At 37.0% G+C, this 12329-nt stretch overlaps 1 protein-coding gene across 1 annotated transcript in view; it reads left to right on the forward strand.

Moving 5' to 3' along the window:
• Nucleotides 1-12329, forward strand: part of LOC144249846 (alpha-1,3-mannosyl-glycoprotein 4-beta-N-acetylglucosaminyltransferase A-like) — a 69301-nt gene that overhangs the window by 39996 nt on the left and 16976 nt on the right. Inside the window, exons 4-5 of the mRNA XM_077792044.1 lie at nt 404-544; nt 9598-9731. Coding sequence (XP_077648170.1) covers nt 404-544; nt 9598-9731 — 275 coding nt within the window. The remainder of the gene's footprint in view (nt 1-403; nt 545-9597; nt 9732-12329) is intronic.

The raw sequence follows: 12329 nt of genomic DNA on the forward strand, positions 1-12329 counted from the left end.
TATTTTCAGAAAAAATACATAAAAATTTGATAAAGTGTTAATGTGTAACAAAGGTGGAAGTCATCTATCAGTGGTCAGGGTACTGGGCATTGTTACATTTTCCTAAGTCTATGGCACACTGAGTCTGTTCAGTGAGTCTGACTGAGTGCAGAGGTGGGTAATCGGCATCCCACCTGTCCTGGTCCTGTGCCTTGGCTTCATCCACCTATTCATCCGTATCCTGACTCTTGTTGGGAAAGTGTCCTTCTCATTTTGAATGGAGACTCATCCATCCACCAAGCTATGAAATTAGGAAAAACCTTTTTAGTTCTAATTCTCATAAATTTTTACTGCTGTTTTTATAAAATCAGCAACTTCTATAAGGTAAGATGTTCTGTGAATTAATTATACTTCTGTGTTTCAGGTAATACCCTAAAGCTACTAAAAGAGTTAACAAGCAAAAAATCCCTTCAAGTGCCAACTATTTATTATCATTTGCCTCATTTATTGCAAAACGAAGGAAGCCTTCAGCCTGCTGTGCAGATTGGCAATGGAAGAACAGGAGGTATGTTTATTTTCTTACTTCTTAGTCTGGTTGTCCCGCTGGTCTGAATTGTGACTTGGCATGTTATGTTGACCATGAGCAGTCTGACAGGTCAAAGAAAAAAATTCTTTCTTTATCTGTGCACTTGGGGCTTACACTGGCCAGATGCCATGTTGAAAGAAGTTGGACACTTTTCTTTGTAGATGAGAATAATATTGCAGAAAAAGATCAAGAGAAATCTAGTTCAGGCAGGCAAATGTTTAAACCTTTGTAATTTTTCTGTTTTAAAAACTTGGGAGGTAGAGAGATGACTTTTCCTCTTATTTCAACATTAATAGCTCTCATAGGCTGCCAGGAAGGTGGTTCTTATGTGTGTCCTACTTTTTTTTTACCAAGATGTCAGGGGCCAGTCCCTTTTATATAAACTTTCCACAGAATAATAGAAACACTTCAGTTGCTTCTTTTTATAATGTACTCAAAACATAATTTGTGATTTTTTTTCTTACTTGGCAGGGCAACCAGAGCTGTTTGGACCACTTACTGCTTTCTTACTTTTATCCCTCCTTTTTGACATTGTTAACCTTTTCTTTGTAGTTTTAATTTATTTTTTTAAAAAAATGGGGTCTCACTGTGTTGCGGAGCTGATCTTGAACTCTTGGGCTACCGCCATCCTCCTGCCTTGGCCTCTTGCCATCTTCCTGCCTTGGCCTCCCAGGAAGCTGGGACTAAGGTGTGTCCTCTATACCCAGCTCTTTGTAGATTTTGGAGTGCAGATTTTGCTCCTTACAAATCTTAAACAAGTGACAAGATGATTACTTTATGAATATTGAAATTCATTTTTGTGTGAATGTTCTTTGAAAAACGGACTTAGTCCACTCGTGATATAGTAAGAATCTTAAGTATTTTCCTGTCTTTTCTTTTTTGGTCACATTTTTTTCTCATATTGTTTAGTCTGTTACCATAAGCATTTATATTCATCTTGATTTAATTTTATATCTTTCTGTTTTATTAAACGTTTAAAATAACACGTTATCTTCCTGAGGAGGTGTAAACTCTTAAAATACCATGTTCAGACTCACTCACTTTTTCATTTCTTTTTTTTTTTTTTAGAGAGAGAGAGAGAGAGAGAGAGAGAGAGAGAGAGAGAATTTTTAAAAATATTTATTTTTCTGTTTTCGGCAGACACAACATCTTTGTATGTGGTGCTGAGGATCGAACCCGGGCCGCATGCATGCCAGGCGAGCGCGCTACCGCTTGAGCCACGTCCCCAGCCCTTTTTTTCATTTCTTTATTAATTCAAGAAATATTTATTGAGGCCAGTAATTCTGCAGGTGCCAGATATATAAAGACGAACAAGACATGTAGGGTACTCTAAATTAATTTTTTTAGAATATTGATTGTTCATTATTTTTTGAAGCTGGTACTTACTGTATCTCTCCCTTCAACAGTTTCGATTTGGACAGGATGCCTTAGCCAAAATTGTGGGTTCATTGGTTTAGACTGTATATTTTATTAGTAAGATAAATGAAAATGAAAATAGAAGTGTTTTTAAAGTCATTTAACTTTTTCAAAGTTTCTGACAGGTTCTTTTATAGTAGCCTGTCCTTTATGAATGTGACGTTCACTTCCTTTTTGGAGGTACTTATTCCATTTTGTTTGTTTATACATCTTTATTTCTTTACCATCTTAAATACAATAAAATCTTGTCAGCCAGCTTTCCAACAGCTAGCATTCTTTTTTTTTTTTTTGGTATTGGAGATTGAACCCAGGGTGCTCCACCACTGAACTGCATGTCCAGTCCTTTTTTAAAAAAAATTTTATCTTGAGCTGATTGTAGTGGCCCATGCTAGTGGCTTGGGGGGCTGAGGCAGGAGGATGGTTAAGTTCAAAGCCAGCCTCAGCAACTTAGTGAGACAGGACTGGGGACTTGGCTCAGTACTTAAACACCCTGGGTTCAATCCCTGGTACAAAAAAAGAAAAAAAAAATTCTTGAGATAGGGTCTAGCTAAATTACTGAGACTGGCCTCAAACTTGTTGATCCTCCTGCCTCAGCCTCCTGAGTTGCTGGGATTTACAGGTGTGCACCATCATGACTAGTTCAGCAGTTAACATTCTTATAAAGCTGACACTAATTTTGAAAGAAAAAGCATACAGCTTAGAGTCGGGGGTGGGAATGTGCCCAGATTTATGTGAAAGGAATTTCCTTCCTAAATTCTTAGGCAGTGGTTCTTTTTTTTTTTTTTTTTTAATTGATTTTATTTTTTTAAATACACGACAGCGGCATGAATTACAATTCTTATTACACATATAGAGCACAATTTTTCATTATCTCTGTATATAAAGTATGTTCACACCAATCTTTTAGAGGTTCCAAGAAAGCTATTGGCCTCTGCTTAGAAAAATGCATAGGGAAAAAACAATTTTGTATGTAATTTTTGAGATTTTTATGAAACCCTAGAACCTATCTAGGGACTTATATTAAAAACTTCATTTTTTGAGATCAGATTAAAACTACTGCTCACTAAAAATTCTGTTCTTCAGTGGTCAGGCTGACAAACTTCCCTTAGCAGCAAAGCCTTCCCCTGGCTGCAGGGGGAGGGCAGTGCTTTGGATTGCTATTGACCCCTAGGAGAGGGTCAGGGATCCTCGTGTCCAGGACAAATAACTCCTCACCCACCTAGCGCCACACTTACATCTTCCCACAAAGATTTGTAAAAGCAGGACACAAAAACCAGGTGTGGAAACTACAAATGGGTAGAAGGGCATCTTCTTCAACTGGGAGTCCTCCAAAATCTAAGATCAGCACCACGAGTGATTTAATACTAAAAAAAAAATTTAGTTTATAGAATGGAATATGACTTAAAAACAAAACACAGTCAGTGTGCTTTTAGAGGGATGTGAATGTAAAACTTACCCATAAAATAATAACTATTATAAAAGAAACAGAAATCTTTGTGTTTTTCATTTCAGTGATTTAAAATTTCCATCAGGAGGTTGATGAAGAGTAGATACATCTGAAGATAAAATTAGTGATCAGGAAGATTGAGCTGTTTGGTTCTTTTAGAAAGTCAAATAAGTACAGAAGAAAAAATTTTTGAGTTGAAGAAGCACCCAGGTCTTCATAATAAGGGCCTATTCAGTGAAGAGCAGGATAACTGACAAAAGACTCTTGTTAGGTTATCTACCAAATGGTGCTCCTGGTCAGGAGAGGACCACAGGTAATTCCTTTAAGTATGAGCTGAAGTTAAAGTCCATGAGCACCTCCATGTGCCAGGCACTCTGGTTTATAGAATTCAACATGGTTCCTGTTTTTGTGGAGCTTTGGCATAGTACAGGATATGTGTGTTGGTCAAATAATCAGTTACACCCTTTAGTGTAACTAAAGTGTATCACCCTTTAGTGATGTAAAGGGTGCTTTGAGAATGTAGAAAAGGGGCATCTCCCCTGATGAAGAGGTTTAGGGAAGTCTCAAAAATACATTGGATCTGAGACTAGTAGAATATATAGTTAACAGGTAAAGGTGGGTATTTCCTGTCGCTGCTGTTAACAGACTACTACACAAACTCAGGGACTTAACATACATTTATAGTCTTACAATTTTGGAGGGTAGAAATCCTAAATTTAAGGTGTCTGGGGGGGTGTGTTCCTTCAGAAACCCGGTGTGATTGATCATCCCTTCCCGAGCTGTTGTGGAGTGCACAGGCTGATTGCATTCCTTCATCTTTAAAGCAGAGTGTCTTCACATCTCTCCTTTTGATACCACCTCACCTCCTCTCCCTCGGACCCTTCTGCCTTCCTCTTGTACAACCTCTTTGGTTATCTTGAGCACATTTGGTAATCTAGAATAATCCTGTTTCAAGATGCTTAATTTAGTCATATGTAAAAGTCCCTTTTTCATGTAGGGTAACATATTCACAAGTTTCAGGAATTAGGACATGGACATCTTTGGGAGGCCATCTATTCTACCACAATGGGAAAAAAGTGGGAAGTGCACCACAACACTTCCCTGTGACGGAAGGGAGCGTGGAATATCCTAGAAAATGAAAGAAGGCCACTGTAGTTAGTGCAGAGTGAGGGGAAGCACAGGACAATGTGCTGCTAGAGATAGGAGTTCAGGCCCCAAATCACAGGGCTTTTCAGACCTGTTACAGGAGTTTGGTTTTCATCTTAAGAGCAATGTCAAGCAACTAAAGAGTTTTAAATAGAACTTGGCAAGGATGACTTTTTAAGACTTAAATCTTGCAAGGTCCCATTTCCTGCAATGGGAAGAATGAAAGTATGGGAAGAAGAGGAGATGTGGGTGACCAGGTAAGAGGCTGTTCTGGGGGACTGGAGAAGGATGGATTCAGATTAGGCAGTGGCCGGTGGTTGTAGAGAAGGAAAGAAGATGGCGTTAAGGGCTGTTTGGACTATATGGCAGCATTTAAGAGAAATCATAGTTATGGACTGGATTTGTGGACAAGCCTTAGGTTTCTGGATGGAGCAGTGCATGCTGGGTGCATTCAGAGATAGGAGACAGTAGCAAATGGTTTGCAGCGTTGGTTTGTAAGAGATGCATTAAATATGGATATGTCAAGTTTCAAGGGGAAAGGATATGAAGTGGAGAAGTCATGCAGGTAGGTGAACATTTAAATCTCAGACTCAGTGGAGAAATAAGAGTTAGGTTTAATTTTTAGGAGTTTTTGTTTATGAATAAGTGGTTGTTGAAGACATGGATATAAATGAGATCACCTATGGCCCAGGACTGAACCTTCAAAGTTCTCCAGCAGTTAATTTCCAGTGAAAGAAGAGGATAAAGCCAGGGAAGACAGAAAGTACAACTGAGCAGTAGAAGACAAAAAATTGTCATGGAATATAAAGGAAGAAATGGGGGAGTAAATGACTTAAGTCAAACCATAGGGGAAACATGATGGGCTAAAAATATTAAGTAGCAATGAATATTTAAAAAGGAATATAATTTAGTTCAAATAAAGATAGACTAATTGAAGATTGGAAAAGCCAAATCAAGATTGTTCTGAAAATGTTCTCAATTTTAAAGGAAATAAATACTAGAATTTGAAAACTTCCCAAGAAAGTGGAAGAAAAGTGACATAACAATTGATGTCCCTATCACATAATAACAGCACAAGGTGGGGGGCCTCGCCAACCTTACGACTGCATTTCAGAGTGTCTAGTATATGGTCAGTTTTCATGTGCACAATTATTATTTAAATTGGAAATATAGTCCAACCCTTTGGTTCTATTTCTCTTGGGTTCCTTTATTCTTCTCTCTAAAAGGATGATCTGACTATATTCTTCACTTTGCTGACATATTTCCCCTGAACTCTAACCCCTTAGAATACACACATTTCCTAGACTGTAAGTGATAGAAGATGGTAATGTCAAACAAGATCAGATTGGGTTATGCTGTGGTATCCAACAACCTCCAAATCTCAGTGGTTTACATAGCAAAGGTTTATTTAAATTTTTGCTGACAGTATATTTCCAGTGTGGTTGATAGGGTTTTGTGCACTCACTGATCACTCAGGGATCCAGGCTGACATAGCCTTTGCCATCTTGAATATAACTGGCTACCCTGCCAAACAGAAAAGACATCCTGAAGGGTTTCAGACTACAGATACGGTGCTCAGACTGATGACTCTGAACTTTACTCCACCCCAGAAGACCAGGAAAACTGCCTTCAGGAATTAGGACATGGACATCTTTGGGAGGCCATCTATTCTACCACAATGGGAAAAAAGTGGGAAGTGCACCACAACACTTCCCTGTGACGGAAGGGAGCGTGGAATATCCTAGAAAATGAAAGATTCTTTTCTTTCTTTCCTTTTTTTTGTGGTCACTTTTTGAATTATCACTAGCATGGTTTACTCTAATTCTGAAAGTGTGACCAAAATTAGTACTTTCATTTTCAATGTTTTTTGGAGTCCTTAAACTAAAGAATTTAAATTTCAGCTCCAAAACAGAGTATATTTGGGGAAAATGGCTTAATCTCAAAAACATGCCATTTTAAGCTTACATAAACCAAAATGTAAGCAAAAACATCCCTAGTCAGTAGGGAATAGACACTTTGATCCAGAGCATGCAATAAAGTAATAATGCAATGTATTTTGCTTTTTCCATAAAGTTTTTGAATTACTTATGAGTTGGCATTGCCTAGGAACACTTCATATCATAGTTGTTACACTCTTAATCTATATTTTAAATATTTAAAATATGTATTTTTTTAGATTCTAAGGTTGAGTATATGAAAATTTGCTTCCAAGATAACTCATCCTGTGTTTTGGCATCTCAAAGTAATATGATCAAGATAGAAATCTTGATTTGGAGCCTTCTTCCCCTCAGATGTGTTGTTCTGGATAAAAGATCCCCTTTCCACTTCCTGAAGTCATCCTGGATCCCACTTCTTCCTCTCTCTCCTGGTCCCCTGGTGAAGGTCTTTAGACTTCGTCCTAAATTCATCTATCTGTTCATTTTCAACTCTTCAGACATCCTAATTCAAACCACCATTTTTTTCCTTAATTAGTGCAGTAACTTCCTAACTGATCTTCCCCAAATACTCTTAAAGTTATGCTTTTACTTTCCATAACATTTGGTAATCTCTTAGGATTACAGGTTGGATAATGTCACTGCTGAGCTTACAACTTGATAATGTTTTTCTCTTTATTCTAGGAATTAAGACTGTATTTGTTCCATGTGACCTGACCCTTAACGAATTCTCTGGATCTAGGCTTATTCTACTTTAGATATGTTTTTGCTCCTGATGTTTCTTTACTATGTCAAAACCACTGTGCCTTCCCTGTTGTTCCCTCTTCTGGAACGTTCTGCCTCATCATTAATTAACCAGCTCAATTGAAAACAGAGAGCCCTTTCATGACCACACTGTCTGTAGAGGCACCCCTCCATTCCTCACGCTGACATTATCACATTTGAGTTTGTGTAGCATGGATTATCCTCTAAGGTTATTATCTCTCTTCCCTCTTCAGCAGTGTAAGTTCTGTGAGGGCAGGGAGCTTATTTTTATATCATTCACTCAGATAATTTGTGCCACAGAACAGGTGCAGTCCCTTAACCCCTTTGTACTTAGTATTCTTACCTGCAAATCATGGTTGTAGACCAGTTGACCTATGTTCTTTAAGCTTCCTTCTAGTTTTAGGATTCTATGAATTCTAAGTATTTGGTAGCATTTCCAATTAATTGTTCCATAATTAAGACTAGATTATTTTTAACATCTGCAAAATACTTCTCTGTTGACATATAGCACTCAGAATATTACGACTTTAAGATGTGAATTTTAGAAACTTACTTTGAAATGTAGTCACTTCTATAGTAAATGTGTGTTCCTCAAACCACTGCACCCTGCAAAGCTATGCAACAGAAAGAGAAGAATGGGATTAGGATCACAGCACTCAAAACCAGGCAAACATAAAAACAGGTTAAAACCTAATGAAGATGGCAGCACAATTTTGTACATGTTAAGTGATTAAGTGATACATAACTAATATAATATGGAACTCTGCCTGAAAGGGACCTGCCATTTGCTGCAGGCTATAGAGGGGTTGTAGCTTACAAGTTACCACAAATTGGTGGTACAAGTTGCGTTATCTGAAATCTGAAGGAACGTGGAACCCCCAGTGTGGATGGGTATGGTCGACAGCATGTGAAGAACTGAGGCAGCTGGTAGAGGTTTGTGGTGTGTGCATTTGGTATTTTTACAAAGTTTAGTTTCCTGAATTGGTTTAGCCTGGGTATGGTTTTCTTTCTTTTTTTTAGTACTGAGATTGAACCCAGAGTGCTTAACCACTAAGCCAAATCCCCATCCCTTTTTTGAGACAGGGTCTCACTAAGTTGCTTGGAGGCCTGCTAAGTTGCTGAGGCTAGCTTTAAACTTACAATCCTCCTGCCTCAGCCTCCCAAGCTGCTGGAGGCAGCAGGCATGCACCATGGTGCCCAGCCTGCATACAGTTGTCTATTATTCACCTATGTGAGTGTCTCAGGAGAAGTTGCATATAAGCAAATGTGAAATTCATGCTATGCCCATGTTGATCCCTAATAAATTAATCATGTAGAAACAAATTTGCAATCAAAACAAGCAGTTTAGTAGAATCAACTATAATTTTAGACCTTAAAAATGTTGCACAGATTCCTGTAGCACCCAGCGTTTCCCTATCCCTCATCTACCGTGCATACCCATGACCATGGTATCATGATCAAACCAGGAAATTAACACCAACGCCACACTATTAGCTAACCTTGGCTCTTATTCAGATTTTGTAATTTTCATTGTTTTTCTGTTCCAAGGTCGAGTCAGGATTTTGTATTTCCTTAAATAGTCATGTTTTCTCAGTCTTTTCCAATCTGTGACAGTTCTTTGTTTTCCATGACCTTGATGCTTTAGAGGACTGGCTGCCTATCTTGTGGACTGACCCCACAATTTGGAATTGTCTGATATTTCTTTTTGGTCAGGTTGAGGTTATTCCTTTTGGCAAGAAAACCACAGAAGTGGTGCTGTTCCCTTCTCAGTGCATCATGGACTTGAAGTTGATATGTAAGACATTAATTTTTAAGGCATGTTTAGTGTTTCTGAGTTTTAGTCGTATAAAATTTTTCTGTTTATACTTTATAGCCATTCATTTTTAATGTGAGGTTGACTCTTATTTTTACCAGTTCTTTGACATTACACTCTCTCTCTCTCTCTCTCTCTCTCTCTCTCTCTCTCTCTCTCTCTCTCTCTCTCTCTCTCTCTCTCTCTCCTCTCTCTCTCTCCCTCTCTTCCTCTCTCTCCCTCTCTCTCCCTCTCTCTCCCTCTCTCTCCCTCTCTCTCCCCCTCTCTCCCTCTCTCTCCCTCTCTCTTTCTCTGTCCCACCCCACCCCTTTATGGTTAAGTCATGTGGAACGTATGATAATACAGTATTATAGGTATGTTCTTGTATCCTTTGATTAATTTCTTTCTGAAATTGAAACTAAATCCCTCAATTCCTGTGAATTTGAAGCATTGTATTTTCAAAATGGTAGTATTTTTCTATTATTGTCCTTGTGAAGTCTTTTTATGTAATTACTGTATTGTTTTGTTTCAGTTTCAATAGTAATGGGGATTCCCACAGTGAAGAGAGAAGTTAAATCTTACCTCATAGAAACTCTTCATTCCCTTATTGATAATTTGTATCCTGAAGAGAAGTTGGACTGTGTTATAGTAGTCTTCATAGGAGAGGTAATTATTTGTTATTTTTTTTTACTATATATAGTCTTAAGAGTAAAACTATAATTGAATATTCAGATATGCTTTATAAAGAATTTTTTAAATGTGCTGAGTGAAGCTTAGGTAATATATGCTATCTGGTTAGTTAATGTAAATCTTGTGTGTTGTTTGCTCTAAGTTCTTCCCTGCAGTTAAAGCCAGGAATGATAACCTTCATTGTCAGTAGGATAATATTATACACATAGATCATAAAAAAATGAATCCCCATTTCTAGCTCTGAGACCTAAATTGGAGTTGTGAAACTGAAGGAGGGTTTAGCCTAGGCATAACCCCAGCCTAGGCTAACCCCTATGAAGCAGCCATCGTTTTATTAGAGGAAAATCACTTGAATATACCTCTTCAATTTTAGTCTCCTCAAAAGATTTAGAGAAAGAATCTTTTTTGTCTGATACCACAAGGAACAAGTGCCCTGAGTAAATATTTCCTTAATTATCATATCAAATTTCAGCCTGGGAAAAGGCTAAGGGTAACGTTCACCTAGATGGCTTGCCTAGCATGCATAAGGCCCTGGGTTTGATCCCCACCCCTCCGTCCCCAATAAAAGGTAAGAAAAAAAAAGGTGGGGGGCAGAAGATGGACATAGTATAACTGTGTATAGTTCTGGACCTCTGATTCCCACTCCTTCAGGGTTCTCTGTCTCTTTAAATAAAAATGATCTTAATGTTTTCTTAATGAAAAAAGTAATATGCACATTATTTAAAACAATTAAATAAATATGTAATGAAAACTCGCCTCTTACACCTTCATGTGGATAGAACTATAAGTATTTTTAAATGTGTCTTAAAGAATTTTTCCTATGACTTGTGTACACATATATGAGTGGATCATTCTATACATATTTTAATACCATGAACATCTTTCCATGCTAAAAAGATTAAAAATCACAGCATCATTTTTAAAAACAAAATTAAATTTTTTTTTTAAAATTTAGACGGACACAATATCTTTATTTTATTAATTTTTTTATGTGGTGCTAAGGATCGAATCCAGTACCTCATGCATGTGAGGCAAGCACTTAACCTCTGAGCTACAACCCAAGCCTCATAGCATCATTTTTTAATGGCTAAAAAATACTCCATTGTATGGTTTCAACATGAATTATTTTTAAAAACTTTTTTAGTGTAGATGGACACAATACCTTTATTAATTTTTATGTGGTGCTGAGGATTGAACCCATTGCCTCACATGTGTTAGACAAGCACTCTACCACTGAGCTACAGCCCCAGCCCCTCAACATGAGTTATTTGATTGATAGGCTGTTTCTGAGTTTTTGCAGTTATAAGCAGTACTGAAATAAGCACTCTGTAAATAAATTGTATACTTTTATAGTTACTGACTTGGAACTCATTTATAAATACAGATTGCTCTCTCAGAATCCATACACATTAAAATATTCATAGATAGCCAGCATACCCTGTAGAAATTAAATCTGTTTATCTCCTTTCCAAAAGTCTGAGAGAGCTATTTCTTTCTTCCTGTAGTTCATACTAGTTTTAAAATATTTTTGTCAATTGGATGGGTTGAAAATAATACTTGACTTTTGTTAATTTGGATTTCTTTACTGAGTGGGATTAAATGTTGGTTTATGAAGTTTTATTTTGGATCATTAGTATGTATAATTATTTTATAAGCTTTGCTTATTTTTTTGGTTGTAAATTGTGATTTGTAAGACATTTTCATATATGAAATATTTTCTCATTTGTTACTTGTATTAACTTATGATGTTTTAATCTGTTACAAAAGTTTTCCGTTTAAGTAACGAAACTGGCCAATCAAAAAGGAACTTGGTAATAGCTATTAAAATTAAAAACATACACTTTAACCCAACATTTTGCTTCTAAAAACAGACCCAATAGAAACATTTGCAAATACAGAAATACATTCAAGTACATAAACATTTATATAGCTCTTATATGTGTATTAATAAAACAGGTAAGGAAAGTAATCTCCTGTAATATACCAGATACTCTCACTAGCAAATAGCTTGAGAGTTGGGATTATAGACTGATGTCACTTTGTATTGCATACAATTTTATAAAATCAGAATTTACTTACAGTGAGCACATATTAATATTTAATTGCAAAAAAAAACCTTTAACTGTGAAAGAATCATTCTTACACACTTGAAAAATAATGTTCAGTTTACAGACAGAGCCTAATGTCCTTATGGATTTGAGACCCTCTTACTATCATGATTAATCTGGATTAAGATGTAGTATTATTGGGTTTGGATCCAGAGGGACTGTATTCTGGGCTGGATTCTGCTCCTTTTTATGCTTTCTTGAGCCTCAGTTCCTCATCTCTTCAATAAGAGTGATGCCGTTGACTGTTTGGAGCTCATCGTTGTTGCAGAGGCACTGCGAGATCACACAGGGGAAACCTTGTAAACATTGGCAGTGTTCCCGTCTCTGAAGAGTCGTTTCTCCCAAATGCACTGTTTGTCTATATATCTATGCAGAATTTCAATCAAGAAAATCTGAACAGAAGAATTAAAGAGTGCACTGAATTGCCTTTAGTCGGTTTAAAATTATTATTAATCACAGTGTTTGA

Source organism: Urocitellus parryii, chromosome 12 (assembly GCF_045843805.1).
Source record: "Urocitellus parryii isolate mUroPar1 chromosome 12, mUroPar1.hap1, whole genome shotgun sequence".
NCBI lineage: Eukaryota > Metazoa > Chordata > Mammalia > Rodentia > Sciuridae > Urocitellus > Urocitellus parryii.